Source organism: Lepisma saccharinum, chromosome 22 (genome assembly GCF_977018435.1).
Source record: "Lepisma saccharinum chromosome 22, izLepSacc3.1, whole genome shotgun sequence".
Lineage (NCBI taxonomy): Eukaryota > Metazoa > Arthropoda > Insecta > Zygentoma > Lepismatidae > Lepisma > Lepisma saccharinum.
In genome coordinates, this window is record NC_139250.1 from 31,375,378 (window position 1) to 31,392,972 (window position 17,595).

The 17,595-nt window shown below is 37.2% G+C and overlaps 1 protein-coding gene across 1 annotated transcript in view; it reads right to left on the bottom strand.

Annotated features, from left to right (window-relative positions):
• LOC146004803 (choline transporter-like protein 1) overlaps positions 1–17,595 on the bottom strand; it is a 158,741-nt gene that overhangs the window by 21,597 nt on the left and 119,549 nt on the right. Inside the window, exons 12-13 of the mRNA XM_083143828.1 lie at positions 14,114–14,225; positions 5,803–5,922 (exon numbers count right to left, since the gene is read on the bottom strand). Coding sequence (XP_082999954.1) covers positions 5,803–5,922; positions 14,114–14,225 — 232 coding nt within the window. The remainder of the gene's footprint in view (positions 1–5,802; positions 5,923–14,113; positions 14,226–17,595) is intronic.

Genomic DNA, 17,595 nt, shown 5'->3' on the forward strand with positions numbered 1-17,595 from the left:
CACCCGCATGAGAGATCTGGAGCAGCTGTCGTCGTAGTCTCCCCTCCTCCCCGAAGTGACCCAAAATCAAATACACAAGGACTGCATTCACCTGAACTAAATATTGTGCTTATCTAATCCGTTGCCGCATAATAACACGTACTTTAAGTTCTTCACTATATCATATTATTATTAATTGAACCTGATTTAGCCACAATAGTGTGTGTGTATGCGTGTGCGCTTGTTTTTTTTGTTTCATTTTTTCGCATATATATTCAACATATTATTTTTTATATATATAAATATTTAACTTGTCCTATTAAGAGTGACGTGATGAAGAAAATGTGTGTAATTGTGTTACCTCAGTGTCCAAATATCAACCTGCCCGACCTGTCATTTGTTCCACGAGACAAGGTAAGCCTTTACTCTTTAATAGCAAGTATTCAATAGTTGGTAAGCCTGAAAACATCCAAAGTTTTTCACTGCATTCCTTGCAAGGGCTCAAATGTGAGAACAGTTCCCGTTAAGCCCCCAGGTAATGACCAGCTGCTGGGAAGGGGAGGGGCAAGCAATGACTCATATTTCTGTGTCGCTCTCGCGAATGTCAGATCGCTAGTTCCGAAAATGGACGAGCTGCAGCTTGTTGTAAAAGAGGGAGACTTCGATATGATTGTCATTACAGAAAGCTGGATAAAGGACGAAACACCACTATCTCTAATTAGTATACAGGGTTATGAAATGCTAACAAAAAATAGAACCAAGATAAACTGTGGCAGAATTGTAGTTTTTCATAAATCTAACTTAACTGTTCGAACAATAGAAACGAAAGTAAATACTGAAGGCATCGAAACATTAACTTGGATTCTGAAGTAGATGAATAAACAGTTTGGTGCATGTTCCATATACAGACCGCCCAATGTCCCATACACAAAACTTACATTGTTCGAAGAATTAATATCCGAAATATATCCACTAGTTGATAATCTCTTCCTGTTAGGAGATGTAAACTGTGATTATCGCACCCCGAATAAACCAGAAACGTGGTTTTTAAGATCGATTTTTGATTCATTTGGTCTAACGCAAATAGTTAATAAACCAACCAGTATTACCGAAAAAAGTAAAACGCTGCTTGACATCATAGACATTGACAATACAGAATTACTGTTTAAAACTGACGTCACTGTCCCAACCGGTAAATCAGACCATTGCGTTGCGTACGCTGATTTCTTGTTGCAGAAACCGGAACCTCAAGCGAGTTATGTTTATTGTAGAAATTTTAATACCTTCAACGAAGAAATTTTTGCAAAAGATATAACCGATGTAGATTGGTCAAAGCTTTACTCACTTGATGATGTTAACAATAAAGTGGAGTTTTTGACCTCAAATATACAAAATGTTTTTGACACGCACGGACCTCTAAAAATCGTAAAACACAATAAGAAAAATGCACCGTGGATCACCAGTAATGTTAAATTGTTGATGCGAATCAGAGATAACGCGCTACGAAAGTTTAAACGTTCGAACAATCCAAGTGACTGGCAACAATATAAAGAACTCCGGAACTTTACAACAACTGTCATAAGACAAGAAAAGAAATGTTATCTTATCTTCAAATTTGGCGGGAAAAATTTAAACCAGAGAGAAACATGGAATGAGTTGAAACAATTGGGTATTGTTAACAACAAAAAGTCTCACGATAATACATTCTCTCTCATAAGTACCTCTGAAGATTTAGATGCTGTTAATGACCATTTTGGTAAAATTTGCAATGAATCTGAAATTCCTCCTCCACTTAAGGCTCAGCAAATAAAGCATTTCGAGAACAAAACCTGTTCCACCGCTGAACAATATTTTAACTTTACTGAGGTAACTGAAAAAGATGTACATAAAACTATTTATAGCATATGCTCAAATTTTGGAGTAGATGGTATCAGCACTAAAATGCTCAAACTTTCTTTGCCTTATGTTTTATCTCCGCTAACGCACGTCATTAACTCCTCTCTTTCCAGTGGCGTCTTTCCTGAAATGTGGAAAGAAGCACGAATCCTGCCACTTCAGAAAAAGCAGATCGCCACTTCTTACAATGACTTTAGGTCTATCAGTCTTTTGCCTGTGCTATCTAAAGTACTCGAGAAAATAGTGCATTCGCAGACGTTAAACTACGTTAACACGAATAATTTACTGCCCCCCCCCCCCGCTGCAATCCGGATTTCGTGAGAAACACAGCACAGCCACTGCTCTTGCTAAAGTTGTGGATGATAAACAGCAAGTCACTATTTTAGTACTTCTGGATCTCAGTAAGGCTTTTGACACGGTGCAGCATGATTTATTATTAGCCAAACTTAAATATTACAATTTTTCTCCTTGAACATTAAACTGGTTTCAAACATATCTATTAAACAGACGTCAAAGGGTCGTATTACATAATTCACCATCTCACGTGTCTCAACCTATAATGCTGAAAGCAGGCGTCCCGCAAGGATCGATATTAGGCCCCCTCCTCTTCACCCTTTACACTGCAGATTTGCAGCAAGTCATAAAATTCTTCACTCCACATTTTTACGCAGACGATACCCAGTTATATTTCTCAGATCATTACGCTTCATTGGAACATAAACTTCAGTCACTAAATTCTGACTTGAACATCGTCAGTAACTGGTGTGTATCTAACGGTCTTAAAATAAATCCAGAAAAATCCACTTTCATGATCATTGGTTCTAATTATTCAAGGTCGTTAATTAAAAATATTAAAATCGAGCTCAAAATAAACAATTTGCCCATTGTCAGGAATAACACTGCTAAAAATCTTGGTCTGATTTTTGATGAAATTTTTCATTGGACAGAACATGTAAAGGCGCAATGTAGGAAAGCAATATGGAACACTTAGGAATCTGAATCGTTTCCGTGACTTCCTCCCTGCGGAATGCAAGCTAAGACTCATCCAAGCATTAATCTACCCATTCTTCGACTATTGTGATAATGTTTACGGCCCTCAACTCTCACAAAAGCTCAGTAAAAAATTACAAATCGTGCAAAATGCGTGCTTCCGATACATTTTTCAAGCAAAAAGATCCCATCATATTCTTCCATTCTTAAATAATAATCAGTTTCTTACCATGGCAAACAGAAGGAAGTTGAACTATCTCTGTTTTATATGCTGCATACTGACAGAAGGTAAACCGCACTACCTGTTTGAGAAGATGCATCCCCGTAGGGAAATCCATCAGTATGTTACCCGTAAGCAGAACAACTTCGATTTACCCAATCACTCTACCACGGTTTACAAATCATCTTTCTCCTTTTCGGCTCCCAAAGCATGGAATGCATTGCCTGCAAATATCGCTAGTGTAAACAACCCATTATATTTCAAAGGTAAAATAAAAGATCTGCTGTTAATGGAACAATGGCAGAGTCGGGGCATATACTGAAGGTATGAAGTCACTCACTATAAGGAATTGTATTATTATTACTATTGTCTTTTGTATTTCTAGTTACACTTTCTTTATGCAACTAATTCCTATGTATTTTTTTCTTTCTTCATTTTTAATTTTTTATTATTATTATTATTATTATTATTATTATTATTATTATTATTAATACTCAAAACAAGCATGTTGACAACTTCTGCACCAGTATAATAAAAATCTATCGCTTAAAAGTGCATAGGGTGTAAGAGAAAAAAATAATTAAAATATTCCTGGACAATTTGCCGAGCAATACAAGTGGATCCCACTGTACAGATTACTCTATAGGCTGAGATAGATCTTGTAATAAACTTGCCCTTTATGAACCTCCTGAACAATTAATCATTATTGTTGGCAATTTTTGACACTGTTTCCACATACAAAATTCTTCCCAAAATGTCAAGTAGAAATGCAGGGTCAGACGTAGCAAAATTTTTGTTACAAGCTATAACTTACTAACATTCAAAGAAGTGAAAAATAATAAGACATCCAATAATGAGACATCCATGAGTGGTATCTGGTCATAGGGTGTCTCAGAAATATTTTTGATTTTGAAGTCGCCCTCTGGGGCAATTCGCACATTACAGAGAAAAAAAGAGATGGATCACAAACACTTGGCAACATTGTTAATATTTTAATTGCCATGGAGCACTATATGGGACAGTAACGTGTTTTTGTGTTTGTGCATTTTATAAAACTAATGATTCTTATGTTGTGCGTCGATTGTACCGGCATCATTATAACCTGGCAGGAATGAGAGATGTCCCAAGCGCAAATTTAATTAAATATTGTTTGAGAAAGTTTTAAAACACTTACTGAAAGAGTAAGGTATACACCCCAATGCCACAAAATTTGAGAGAATTGAAGCAAAGCATTACAGATGCAATCAATGCTATTCCTCATGCAATGCTTCGGCGAGTGATCGAAAACTTTAGTTTAAGAATAATTGAATGTGAAAACATGAATGGTCACCATTTATCCAATACTCTTTTCCACAAATAAAAATTGAATGTTTAAGCTTTCTTTTGGTAATAAATTTATCGGTAACAGTTTTGTATATCAGAAACACATTTCTTCAATTTTACAGAAGAAACTACTTACAGAAATGAGTATGTCTAAGGTTTACAATGTTCGTCGAGGTATTTTCTTTTATCATGGAATATATTTGACCGGGAAATCATGTATTTTTCAAGAAAAATATCTCACCGACGCACAATTGCCATTGTTTTCATTTGCCTCGCATACCTAAACTGGATGCAGTGTACATTTCATGATGCAACCCTCTGTCAGAGTTTCAAACCCCTTTTTTTCTCATTATGCTTGCCTAACCTAACCAAACCTAACCTAACTTTATCGGAAATGGTTCGTGGGGCTATCCATGAATGGTTTGTGGGGCTATCTGTCAGCTACCGTGCATAATAGTTCATGGGGCTATCTGTGAATGATTCGTGGGGCTATCCGTGAATCATTCATGGGGCTATCCGTGACTGGTTCGTGGGGCTATTCGTCATTTACTCAGGCTATCCATCAGCTACCCATGCATAATGTACAATTTCCACCGGTGATGAACATGATAGGAGGTATTTTTCGGTGAAGAAGGTTGTAAATACTGCATACTCACAACATGAGTCAAGATGAGGCTGCCATATTATATTGTCTGTTACGGAAGCGAGGAAAGGAATCAAAGAAATCACTCTGTATGTGAAAAATTGTGTTTGTGTTCATGTAAAAAGCATAATGGCACATTGAACTATGTTCCGCAATACACAATTGGTAAGTACGAACCATGCGAAACACAAAATATCCGATTAATGTGTTTCCGATATACTAAACTGTTACCAATTTATCTTTATACAAAAAATGTAAGTATTTACTTTAATATTTTTAAAAACAAAAATATTTCTGAGACACCCTCTACTAATAAACAAAATAGCCAGGGAAAACAACCATTATTCCATCACATTCTGATTTGCAGAATAAAAACATAAATTTACGGAAGTCTTGAAACAAAAGTTCTTTTTAAGTCTATTTGATGCTCAGATAGGCTAATCAGAACTTGACTTACAGTTTAAAGTGGAATCTGAACCACTATGCATGTTCCTCCACTGAGGAATTCAAATTTATAGATCAACCTTAAACAAAAGAACCTTAAGCCTAAAGCCTTTGTGCATTTTCCCTTCCATCTGTTCAACTTGGGCCATAAGGAAACCTGCTCCACTCATCCCCTCCTCTCTTCATAGTAGTACGATGCACAGGAGGTGTGGTTCTGTGCAAGTTCTTTTGCCTGTGATCCCACTACAGCAAACATCAATATATCTTTAATTTTCTAGCACTTTTTTTTAAAAAAATTATTACTCACTATAACAGGTTCCAGAAGAAGGAAAGGCATGCTGTGGATAGCTTTCCCAGCCTCTTTGAACAACTGAATCACAAGTTTGATCCTCTTTCTCAGAACCAAAATCACCAACAGTATTATTACCTGAAAGGACACATTATGTTCAAGGAGCATAAGTAACAACATTTTCTTCTGACCACGAAACTATTTTATATAAATTGTAGTGACATGAAGAAGCAGGAAATTTACTCACCGCTTTTTATTCAAACTTATTCCAATGCTGATATTTAATGGACTCCCTAAATATACCTGCCAAGTTAAAAAAAAATGTGACAAAACTCAAAGTTGTAGTTATTGATAGATAGAATTTGGTTTGCATCCCCACATCAAGCCCTAATAGATACGAACATGGGTATAAGACTGGCATTTGTCAATCTAATGATCTTTAGAATCGAACAGTGGGCAGTGTAAGTCATGGGACATCTTCCAGTCCATCTCATCAAAATGTAATATGGAAATTTCATGAACCTTTAACTGTGATGGAAAACCTCCTTGCTGGGATATAAAAATGTTAAAAACATAATACAAAATACACAAATTTCTTTCGAAATCTGATGCATCACAATAGCAGTACTTATTAAAATTCATTTGTTAAAAAATATTTAATTTTGTTCCAAAACTGTGCAATATATTTTACTTTATTATTTTTTTTTTTTGGTGAGTGCTTGCTAAGATATATAAATGTGACCTTATTTCTTAGAAGTTCCAGTATTTAAATATGAAAGAACAATTGAAATCTGCTGCAGGGTACAAAGGCTCTTTCAGGATGGAAGTGTTTTGTTGTTGTTGTTTTTTTGTTTTCAATCGTCTTTCAAGCATTCATCCAGCCCCAGGGGCGGCGCCAGAAATTTTCGACCGGGTGGGCAGAAGCTCCATAGTGATAGATTAGGGTGGATAATATAAATGTAAGACCATGGATGTGTACGTAAGACGTATGTATCCCCCTCTCTCTTACACTCCCGATTTTCCTCTTACTTCTTTTCCCTTTCCTTATTTTCCTCTTTATTCTTTTCTAATCTATTCTCACATCTTGTTCCATTTCCTTTCGTTTTGTCTCTGATGGACACAATTATTTCAAGGAAGTGTTTACACATGCGCAGCCATACCCAGCCATACATTCTAATCACATTCTTTCATGCATATTAATACAGTGAAATTAATGTGAATTAGGTTTAAGCTTGTGTTGCAAATACAAGGCACATACTTGATTTTATGTATTCGACGTCAATGATAGAAAGTGCGATGGTAGACAATCGTGAAGTTTCTCGTAATTTAAATGCATGTTCCTGAGCATAGTATTTTCATCGTATAAGTTTTTGACTGAAAGAGTTCTCTTACTCTTTGGGGGTCACTTTTCTTAGTTTACAAGGTTTGTACAACTGACAAATCTATCTGAATGTTTGTAGTAGCAGCGACTGGGTGCCAACATTTGAGGGTGTCCATCCCCCCCCCCCCCAAGGCCAATGGCGCATCCCCACAAAAATCACGTCCATGTCATCCGCCCCCCCCCCCCCCAAATCATATCATTTGCACCCTGAAACTATATCATAATCCCTACACCGAAAATAACTTTTTCCTTAGCTTTTTGTTACAAATGATGCACCTGCTTTAAAATAAGCAGTATACCAACACTAAGCACTATATTTTAAGAAGTGATGTTACTCATGAATATGGAGAATATCGCTCATGTCTTGTAATGCAGCTATACCATAAAAATTCACATCCACCTCAGTAAAGCGCCAAACATGCATTGTTGTAACAAACACATTATTGCGAGCGAAGCAAGCAAGAACATTTTTACATCCATTTCTTTGCAGGCTTTCAAGAATATTAATTTAACGGGGTGTCAATACTTTCTTAGGATTCCGGGATACTATTTAGTCTTTTCCAACTTCTGTTTTGGCACGTTCGGGGTCGAAAATGTGTGGATACCATATCGCTAAATACAGTCTCCAAAATTTATTGTTCAAACTCTCTCTTCACTACAGAAATCCCTTGACAATCTAAGATTTAACACTTTATCAAGAGCTTCCTATCTCCCCCTTTAAATGTCATACTCATTCCTACCACAAAAATGTCCATGCCAATTTTAGACTTACTGTTGATATTGAAGACTGGATATTGCCTCCTCCAAAAAATTAATTCTCAGTCTCCACACTAGAATTTCTGCAACATTCTAAGACAATAGTAATACACAAGAATTGGATACCTTAATGCTCAATGCCCCTCTAACTAAAATACCCACCCTAATCTAAGACTTACAGTTGAATACTGTCCCCGCCAACATTTAATTCAGAATTCCCCTAGAACCCACGTGTCAATTAAGGCCTAATATATGAGAGTTGGATATTTATCCCTCCCCTCGCACCTTCAATAATGACCTTAAACGCTTTCTTTTCTTCATCTAATGGATTAAATATGGTGAATTTAAGGTGTAAATTTTTTACCTGTATTTTGGAAAAATATATAAATGTTCAATCTTACATTATTTGAAGGGAAAAAAATCCCCCAAAGTATCTCGATGGTGCAGCCTGCGCCATAATCCCCCTTGTGGGCACCCCTGAATAACCGTTTTCTTGGTAGAAAAGTCTTAGCATAAAGAGGCCATAGTGCGGGGGCAAAAAGTAGCAAAATGTGGCTGGGGAACTGCATCCCCCACTTCCCGCTCCTCCTAATCGCTGCCACTGAATGTTTGGATTAAAATGAACGTCTTATTAGGAATGATTTAAAACACACACGGGAAAAAAATTATTTGTTCATTGTCCATTAAGTATCCTAGGCTAATGAAAGGCTATTTTGACAAAATATCACTCGTCATAAGTAATAAACAAGTAAGATTGAGAAATCTGTTCAGAATTTAAGAGATTATTAGCTAAGTTGATCTTCGTTTTCTGAAGAACTGTCAAATTACTAATGCGGGAGAAGCAATACACGTATGGTTACATGAACATATTTTTTGAGGTAACAAAATGATTTAGGACACAAGGAATTCATCGAAGTTGATCATCGTACTGGAAATACTTCATCTATTTTTCATTGGGTTGTATGGCGTGACCATTTCGAACACACTAGAATGTCAACCTATATCCTGTGCAGCATACCCTGGAAACTTTATTCTTTCAGGGCAACGAGTCCTTGGCGCATGGAACCACTGTCAAAGTAATAATTTATGAGGGTTTGTATTTTGAGTGTCAGCATGTGTTTGTTGTCGCCCCTTCGTTACTTTCATCTAATCACCATTAAACCTTATTGTCGTCATTATCAAAATTAGCAGAAATATGACTTTAAATAAAACAAATCAACCACAACTTACTCTTCCAAAAATCGAGTTTCATTAGTCCATAGCTCTTAGAAAGTTGAGGTGGTAGTTTCAATTGCACAGCATTTCATTAGTGGATCAAGGCAGCTAATTCCGTGAATAATGACGTTGTTTTCCGAAAGTCTCAAATATTTGTCTCAGGCAATCACCCTCTTAAAATAGACGCATCTTATGTGGTCATAAAATGCCATGTTTTGTGCGAGTTCTTCCTGTATATTTTTTCCGCCAATGGCATAATGCTGTCGCATTATAATGAAGAGGTCCTGTGTTCAACTCCCCCTCCTCTGGTGGAAGCACAATGCACATGGTTCGGACTACACGTTAAACTGTAGGTTTAATCCCGATTAGCCTATCTGAGCATAAAAGTGGGCTTAGAAACAAACTAACAAAATCGTCTTCTATATACTTCATGACATAACTTTTTTTCTTTACTTCAGCTGCATCTACAGATTCTGTTGACATTTTCGGCTGATTCATGTGACAAAATTTATGTGTGGAACGAGGATTTCTAAATAGGATAAGCAACTCATTAGCAATTGAATAATTCTGTAGCTTTTTCCATATATAACTGATTTATTAAAATTTATTCACTTCGGTATTGTAGTGATTGTTGTGATTCCTTCTTATTAGTAGAGCGAATATAAAGTTGATATTTCATATACCATATTGATATTTGAAGATGACAGGTATATAAAAATTGTAATGAAAAAAAAAGGGACACTTCTGGAATTTCAATGCAGAGCTAATTAAAATTATATTATACTCTATAGCAGGCATGTCTAACTTCAATCAAGCAGTGATCTACTTTTTATTGTCACAACAGGCAGTGAGCTACTACAGGGAGGTTATTGCAGCATGCCACCGCTTCAGCATCGGCCGCTTGCCGGCCCATTCATGCAACAGGTGCCGGCAAATTGCGTAACAGATAGCCCGTAACAGAAACCGCTTGTTTTGTAATGTTTCCACTTTTCACAATTACAGTTACAATTACAATTGAAATAAGCACGTACCTTGTCGCACGGATGCAGGAAAAGGTGTCCTCCCAAATACAAATATTTCTGGCACCTTATTTCTGACGTCTAATCTTAGATTAGTCATCGCTACTTTATTCTCAGTTGTCGCGACAGCGCCTGCAGCTTATCGGGGGTTGGGTGAGTTGTCAGCCGCGAGATGGCGCTTCATACTGCACGTGTCGGCAGTGATGCCAACCGTAGGGACATGTCCCTACGCATAGGGACTTTTCACTAAATTTCGCCCGCGTAGGAACGTAGGGACAGATTTTGCCAAATGAGGGAAAACGTAGGTACTTTTTTCAATCTTGGTAAATTACATTTTATGAATTAGTTTATCTGGATACTTTAGCGAGGAGGAGAAAAAAGAACTAACTAACAGATCTCCATCAGAATTTTGGAACATGTTATCGGTTACCAAAAACTTTCAAGGCAAGTTCCTTTTTGAAAACATTTCCACTCTCGCGAAAATAGTGCTAACATTGCCGCATTCTAACGCGGAAACGGAAAGAATATTTTCAATGTTAAGTGATACAAAAACAAAAAAGGGAAATAAAATGGGACCAAAATTGTTAAAGAATGCAGGAAATACAGCATCACCAACCAACATCTATCTCTTCACAGCAGCAGCATGTATGACTTCAAATAACATAATCAACAGTAAACGACTCAACGTTATTCATTAGGGGTGTGCTGGATTCTTTACTTTAAAAAGTCGTTAATTCTCGACGTTTTCTGCCTTGTAAGTTTCTGGAACTTATCGAAAGTTGTAAGTTTTTATTCTAGAAATGCAAAAACAATCACTTAAAGTGAAAATGACTTGTAAAATTCGAGATTTCCAGTGCTTCGGGAAATTTCGAACATTTCCCGTCCAGAAAATTTTCCGACTTGGTCGGGAAATTGCAAATTTTTCAGTCCCGAATGTCGGGATTTAAAAAAATTACCGTCCCGATCCCGTCCCGACCCAAAAAATTCTGTCCAGCACACCCCTATTATTCATTAAGGCAAGAATTTACAATACCGGACCCTTCTGTAATTTCTATGCTACGTCTTATACTCACGAAATAATTATTCGTGATTATTTATCTCAAGTTAACATGTTGGGGTGAGGGGGAAAAAATGTTCATTAACGTGTAGAAGTTGTAAAATAAGCTTTTCAATTCTCGCAATGATTCTCCGTATACAAGTATGGTAGCCATATTTGTTGATATGAACAAATTAAAATTAGTTACGCTGTCTACAGCGTTGCCACACTGTTGATTTCATACTTGGAGAGCATGGATCGTGTAAGAATGGCGGAAGAGAACAGTAAAAAAGTTGTTAATGTTGTACAGATTGTTAGGTGGAGTGTGCAGGAGGATGGCTGTGGGCTAATTAATAAACTTATGGATTTCAGTATATTGCCCAAAGAACGTGCTTACATGTGACAGCGACAATCACGATGTAGAAGAACTGATTTGATTACAGGTAAATTTGGCAACAGTACATCAATCATAAAATTGCAGGATACGAAAATGGCCTTCGATGATGAACGTTTGCCGTTAAAGTGCTACGAAAATAATATTTTTTATCGGTTCGTAATCACAATTACCGCAAAACCATTCAGGAATAGCCCCACTGACCATTCTCGGTAAGTTTAGGTTAAGTTAGGTTAGGCAAACATAGTTAAAATTTGGGCTCGAAAAAAACATGCACGGGTAGCCCAACAAACCATTGACGGATAGCCCCACGAACCATTCAGGTACGGTTAGGTTAGGTTAGGATAGGCAAACATAGTTAAAATTTGGGGTCGTAGTAATATCAGGAATGTATATTTCGTTTTTTAAGTATTGGAAACACAAAATCTTTCGGTAAATAATAAGCAATCGTGCCGATCGCGGACCACTCAATGTCACTTATTTTGCAATTTCTACACGTGACCCCCCAAATTTTAACTTCAAATTCGTGATTAGGAGGCCTCAATTAGTGAGTATGCGAAATATTACAAAAAATCGGGGAGAGGTCCTGTATTGTAAATTCGCTCCTTCATTAATTGTGGAAGCACCGAGCAGAAAGATTTGATAAGTAAATGTGTATATTTTATCTTCTGTTTGCATGCTCATGAGGTGTTTTTTTTTAGTCACTTTACTTGGCGTAGGGACATTTGGTCAGTTGTAGGGACATTTTGACTACGTCTGTAGGGACATTGCCGAAAAATGGTTAGCAACACTGTCGGCTACCAGACAGTGAGTCTACGCTCATTCATGTTCACTTCTGTTCGCGTTTATCAGTACGCGTTTTGTTTATACTGTGTTATTGAGTTGGTGTGCTAGTGCTTTATTGTGTGTTAATTGTTATTCATTCATTACTTATGTCGTTAAACAAATATAGTCTTGAACATAGAGTTTTTATGTACGATAATTACGTGAAAACGAATTCTTGCAGAAAAGTGGTCAGGGATTACGATAGACAGGATCTCTTGAACCTAAGAAACGTGTTGTATTGCTGTTGAAGGAAGTCATTTTCAACATCTCTTATAACACAGGAGGTTAGTGATCATCATTATTATTACTTTTAAATATCATTTTACGCTTTCGGTTTGCTTTATGCGCCGGGATGCTGTCTTCCCTTTCTGTCAACTGAGGATAAAGTAGCGATGTCTAATCTAAGATTAGATGTCAGAAATAAGGTGCCGGAAATATTTGTATTTGGGAGGACACCTTTTCCTGCATCCGTGCGACAAGGTACGTGCTTATTTCAATTGTAATTGTAACTGTAATTGTGAAAAGTGGAAACATTACAAAACAAGCGGTTTCTGTTACGGGCTATCTGTTACGCAATTTGCCGGCACCTGTTGCATGAATGGGCCGGCAAGCGGCCGATGCTGAAGCGGTGGCATGCTGCAATAACCTCCCTGTATTAATCGTTAATCTTTGCAAAAATCTGTACCTACTCAGCCATTATACATTATAGAAGTTGAATTCAAATAACGTATATTTGTATAATTACAATAGATAACTGCAATCGACCAACAAACGCCCCGAGATCGACCGGTCAATCGCGATCGACACGTTGGACATGCCTGCTCTATAGCATACTTAAACCTGAAGGTTTATGGCTGCAGCAACACAAGCCTTCCGTCTGTCCCTATCCGGGGCAAGATCAATCCTTACCGATTTATTTTAGGTCCATCTCAACCTTATCCCTCCATCCTCGTGTTAGCCTTCCTACTGGTCCCTTACCATCAGGTTTCCCAACAAGAATTTTGTAAACTATTCTTTCCTCTGCCATTCGTGTCACATGGCCTGCCCATCTAACTAAGTCTTCTTAATTAAATTATTCTAATATTAATTAAAAAGTCGAAATAATTTATTGTCTTGCTGGTGGAAGTAACGCTACGATGATGTTTAGATTTGTTTATTTGGAGATTATTTTAACCATAACCAGGCTGGAATATATATACGTAGTGGATGCCCAGAGCTGCAGCCCTCAAGTTCACCCTCAATTCTGATTTAATCTTGATTGTATCCTGCATAATTTTGAGCCTCCTAAGCCTACTAGCTGCTTTTAAACATGGAAGTATTAATTTGATCACAGTTTTTGTTTCAACAATGACAAAAGTGGCTTTTTATGGGTTGATAATATGTGAACATTTCCGGCATAGATAATATTCACAAGTAAAAAATACATGTTATGAACACCAGGTTACACTTAAATTTTTAATCATTCATATATCCCCGAGTATATGTACTTATTGAATTTGATGGGGTGGGCAGTCGGGTGGGCACAGGAATTTTTGGGTGGGTGCTTGCCCACCCGTGCCCACCCCTGTCACCGTCCCTGTCCAGCCCTGAATTAATATTCTACTTATCAAGCAGTCAGCCTTGCATTCTTCCTTATTATGAGTAAAAATATTCAACAATACATGCAATTCACCAAAAAGTCAAATTGAAGTCATTCTTCATACCGTGGCTATTGTTGCTATAATAGCGTATGCAAGATAGCTTTTTTCTATTCTCATTTCCACATCATTGTCTTGATTGTTTTTCGTTTCGTTTATCTTCTGACTGTACAGGACCCTGAAAATAAAGAAAAATGTGGTAAACACAACAATATATTGTGGATAGTCATGTAGATTAGGGGTGGCTGGTGTTAGAATAAAAATTGCAGAGCTGTAGAACCGTTAAATTATTTAAGAAAATATTTTGTATGGAAATTTACTAACTTTGCATTTCATACCATCATAAATAACCAGAACCATTGGGCCAACTACAGTTTTTACGTGAGAAAGGTTGGATTTACGTTGCTTGGCAAATTAAAGTTGGTCTTATGTTAGGCCAATGGATGTTGCCAATGGTTGCCCAACCATGGAAAAGTGAGACAAAATGAGTTTTAAAACTACTTTCTCCTGTTAAGAACATACTGAAGAGTATGCAATAAATTCTAGAGTGTAAATCCTGAATATTTCAGTCACCGCACATACTGAATATATAATATTTTGTCATTGAAAGTAGATGCTATTCGTAACTTCTAGTCCTTTGTCCACCTTATTGTTTGTCTGTTTAGCTGTAGCACAACAAAAACATTCTTACAGGTATTCTTATGAAAGTTGTTCATTATCTACAGACTAAATTCCCTAATATACAGGGTGTCGCAAAACTCTTTCAACAACGCTTGGGTGCTGGTAGATATCATAAAAATAAGTAACTTTTCCCTATAACGTTGAACCTTGAAAGTGCTTAGTTTCTGCACTATAAGTGCTTAAAATCTATCCTGTACATATGCAACCCAACACAGCAAATGCTTGCTCTGACATAACTACCAGGGGCACGTGGCAGGGTTGCCACTAGCATTCCTCGTTAAGATATCCGACTTGAAAACAACAACTTGGGAGCCTTGCCTGAGGAAAGTCCAAAACATTAATGATACTTGCGATGCTGTAAGCAGCATTGACTGTATTTATAAACTGACCAAGACAAATAATGGGCAGACTGAAATTCAAGATTACTCATTCTAAATTATGTCCATAAGTGATTGATTGATTGATTTGGTTTATTTTAATTCACTTTTCTGCCACCTTTGGCTAATCGCGAAGATGAGGATGATATGATTAAATAACAATGACGCCAATGTCTAGGCCAGGATTTAAACCCGAGATACCGGCACCATAGCGAGCTGTGCTAACCACATCACCACGGAGTGTTTTGTGTATCATGCAATATCAAGAATTGCAAGGGACACGTGAGATAGGGGAAATCCACAAAGGAACAAATGTAAACATGATGTGCTTTCTGCCTCATTTTGAACATTTGACATTCGAACAAAAACTGCTGGCTGCTATTGCATTACACAATGACTCTACCATCGTGGTTGCAATCACATTCACAACAAAACATGCCTTTACTACAGAAATGAACTTTTCTTGTCAGTGTATTCATGCTTGATTTTTCTAACGCTACTATTGTTCCAAGAGTCAACAAGAGTCAAAAATATTTGTTAAGAGTTGAGAACTAACAGACGTTATAAATTCAGTTTTCTTACAGTGTTCTTTTTACGTTAAGTTCGATGCAGCAATAGGTGTAGTGGTGCAGAACCTGCTCTCTTTTCAAAAAAATCAGAACTACGAAGACGAATGATCCAGTGGCATATTTCTCCAGGCCAGAGCTCTTATCAGGAATCTTCGATAGAGAGATCATGTGTCGATCACTAAATGTACACGATCACCAATACGACTCAATAGACTTTTGCTGTTCACAAAATTGTTTTTTTGTCATTGTGTAATACGAGTGCCCTTTACAGTTCAGTGCTTCATATAAGTATGCATTTCTTGACTTTGGCTTTTAATAAGCACTAGTTTTAATGTGTGCATTTATTCATTCCTAAACAACGTGTTTCATTAAATTAAAAGCCGACCTCCATGGCAGAGTGGTTAGAACATCGCACTTCGATGCCAGGGGTCTTGGGTTCAAATCCCGGCTTGGGCATGGATGTTTGTGAGTCAATTTCATTCATCAATTTCATCATGTCATCACTCATTCCCATCTTCGTAAATTAGCCAAAAGTGGCACAAAAATCGAAGTAAAAAAAAGCAAATCAATCAATCAAACATTAAATTAAAAGAGCCTTGCAATTACTTCCTTATGAGACGAACACGATTAGCAATAACGCTGGCACAGATAGGAACAACTTTCAAATAAATTGTAATAACATTACAGTCTGCATGTTTGAAATGAAGCAGCAAACACATCATGTTTTCATTTGTTCGTTCGTGGATTTCCCCTATCTCATGTGTCCCTTGCAATTCTTGATGTTGCATGACACACGAAACACTCCGTGGTGATGTGGTTAGCACAGCTCGCTACGGCGCCAGGTGTCTCAGGTTTAAATCATGGTCTAGATATTGGTGTAATTTGTTATTTCATCATATCCTCATCTTCGCGATTAGCCAAAGGTGGCAGAAAAGTGAATTAAAATAAACCAAATCAATCAATCAATCACTTATGGACATAATTTAGAATGAGTAATCTTGAATTTCAGTCTGCCCATTATTTGTCTTCGTCAGTTTATAAATACTGTCAATGCTTCTTACAACATCGCAAGTATCATTATTGTTTTGGATTTTGCTCAGGCAAGACTCCCAAGTTGTTGTTTTCAAGTTGTCTCTCTTAACGAGGAACGCTAGTGGCAACCCTGCCACGTGCCCCTGGTAGTTATGTCAGAGCAAGCATTTGCTGTGTTGGGTTGCATATGTACAGGATAGATTTTAAGCACTTATAGTGCAGAAACTAAGCGCTTATAGTGCAGAAACTAAGCACTTTCAAGGTAAACTTTATAGGGAAAAGTTACTTATTTTTATGATATCTACCAGCACCCAAGCGTTGTTGAAAGAGTTTTGCGAGACCCTGTATGTGAAACCAAGTAAACTAGAAACTGCTTTGCACTACCAATTGAAGGTACCTTGAAAACAATGGTACCATATGAACGAGAAAGTGTTGCGCAAATTTTAATTCTATACAAATAATTTGTACTAAAGTTTATATTTGGCCTCACAATAAATTATATCTATCACAACACAAACCTACGGTATATGTAATTTAGTTTTCAGTACATTGACCCAACGTAAAAACCATACATTGGCCCAAAGTTTGAACCACAGCAAAAATCACTGTTGCCCAAAGGTATGTTCTTACATTTGGCCAACAATTTTTAGTATGGTTGGCCCCAACATTGGGCCAATCACTTTTGGTTACTTGGGATAAGAGGTACAATGTACAAAAATAGTTGTGCCTAAGTAGGTATTAGATGTTCTAGAATGAATAAAGGTACCCAGCAACCTCTCCAGTATTATTCTAGCCTTCCCAACATGTGAACCACTTAACTCTTTATCCTCTGATTTCAGCAATCCACCTTTTTCATAAGGTACCATTGATTCTGGATCTCTCAGAGGCA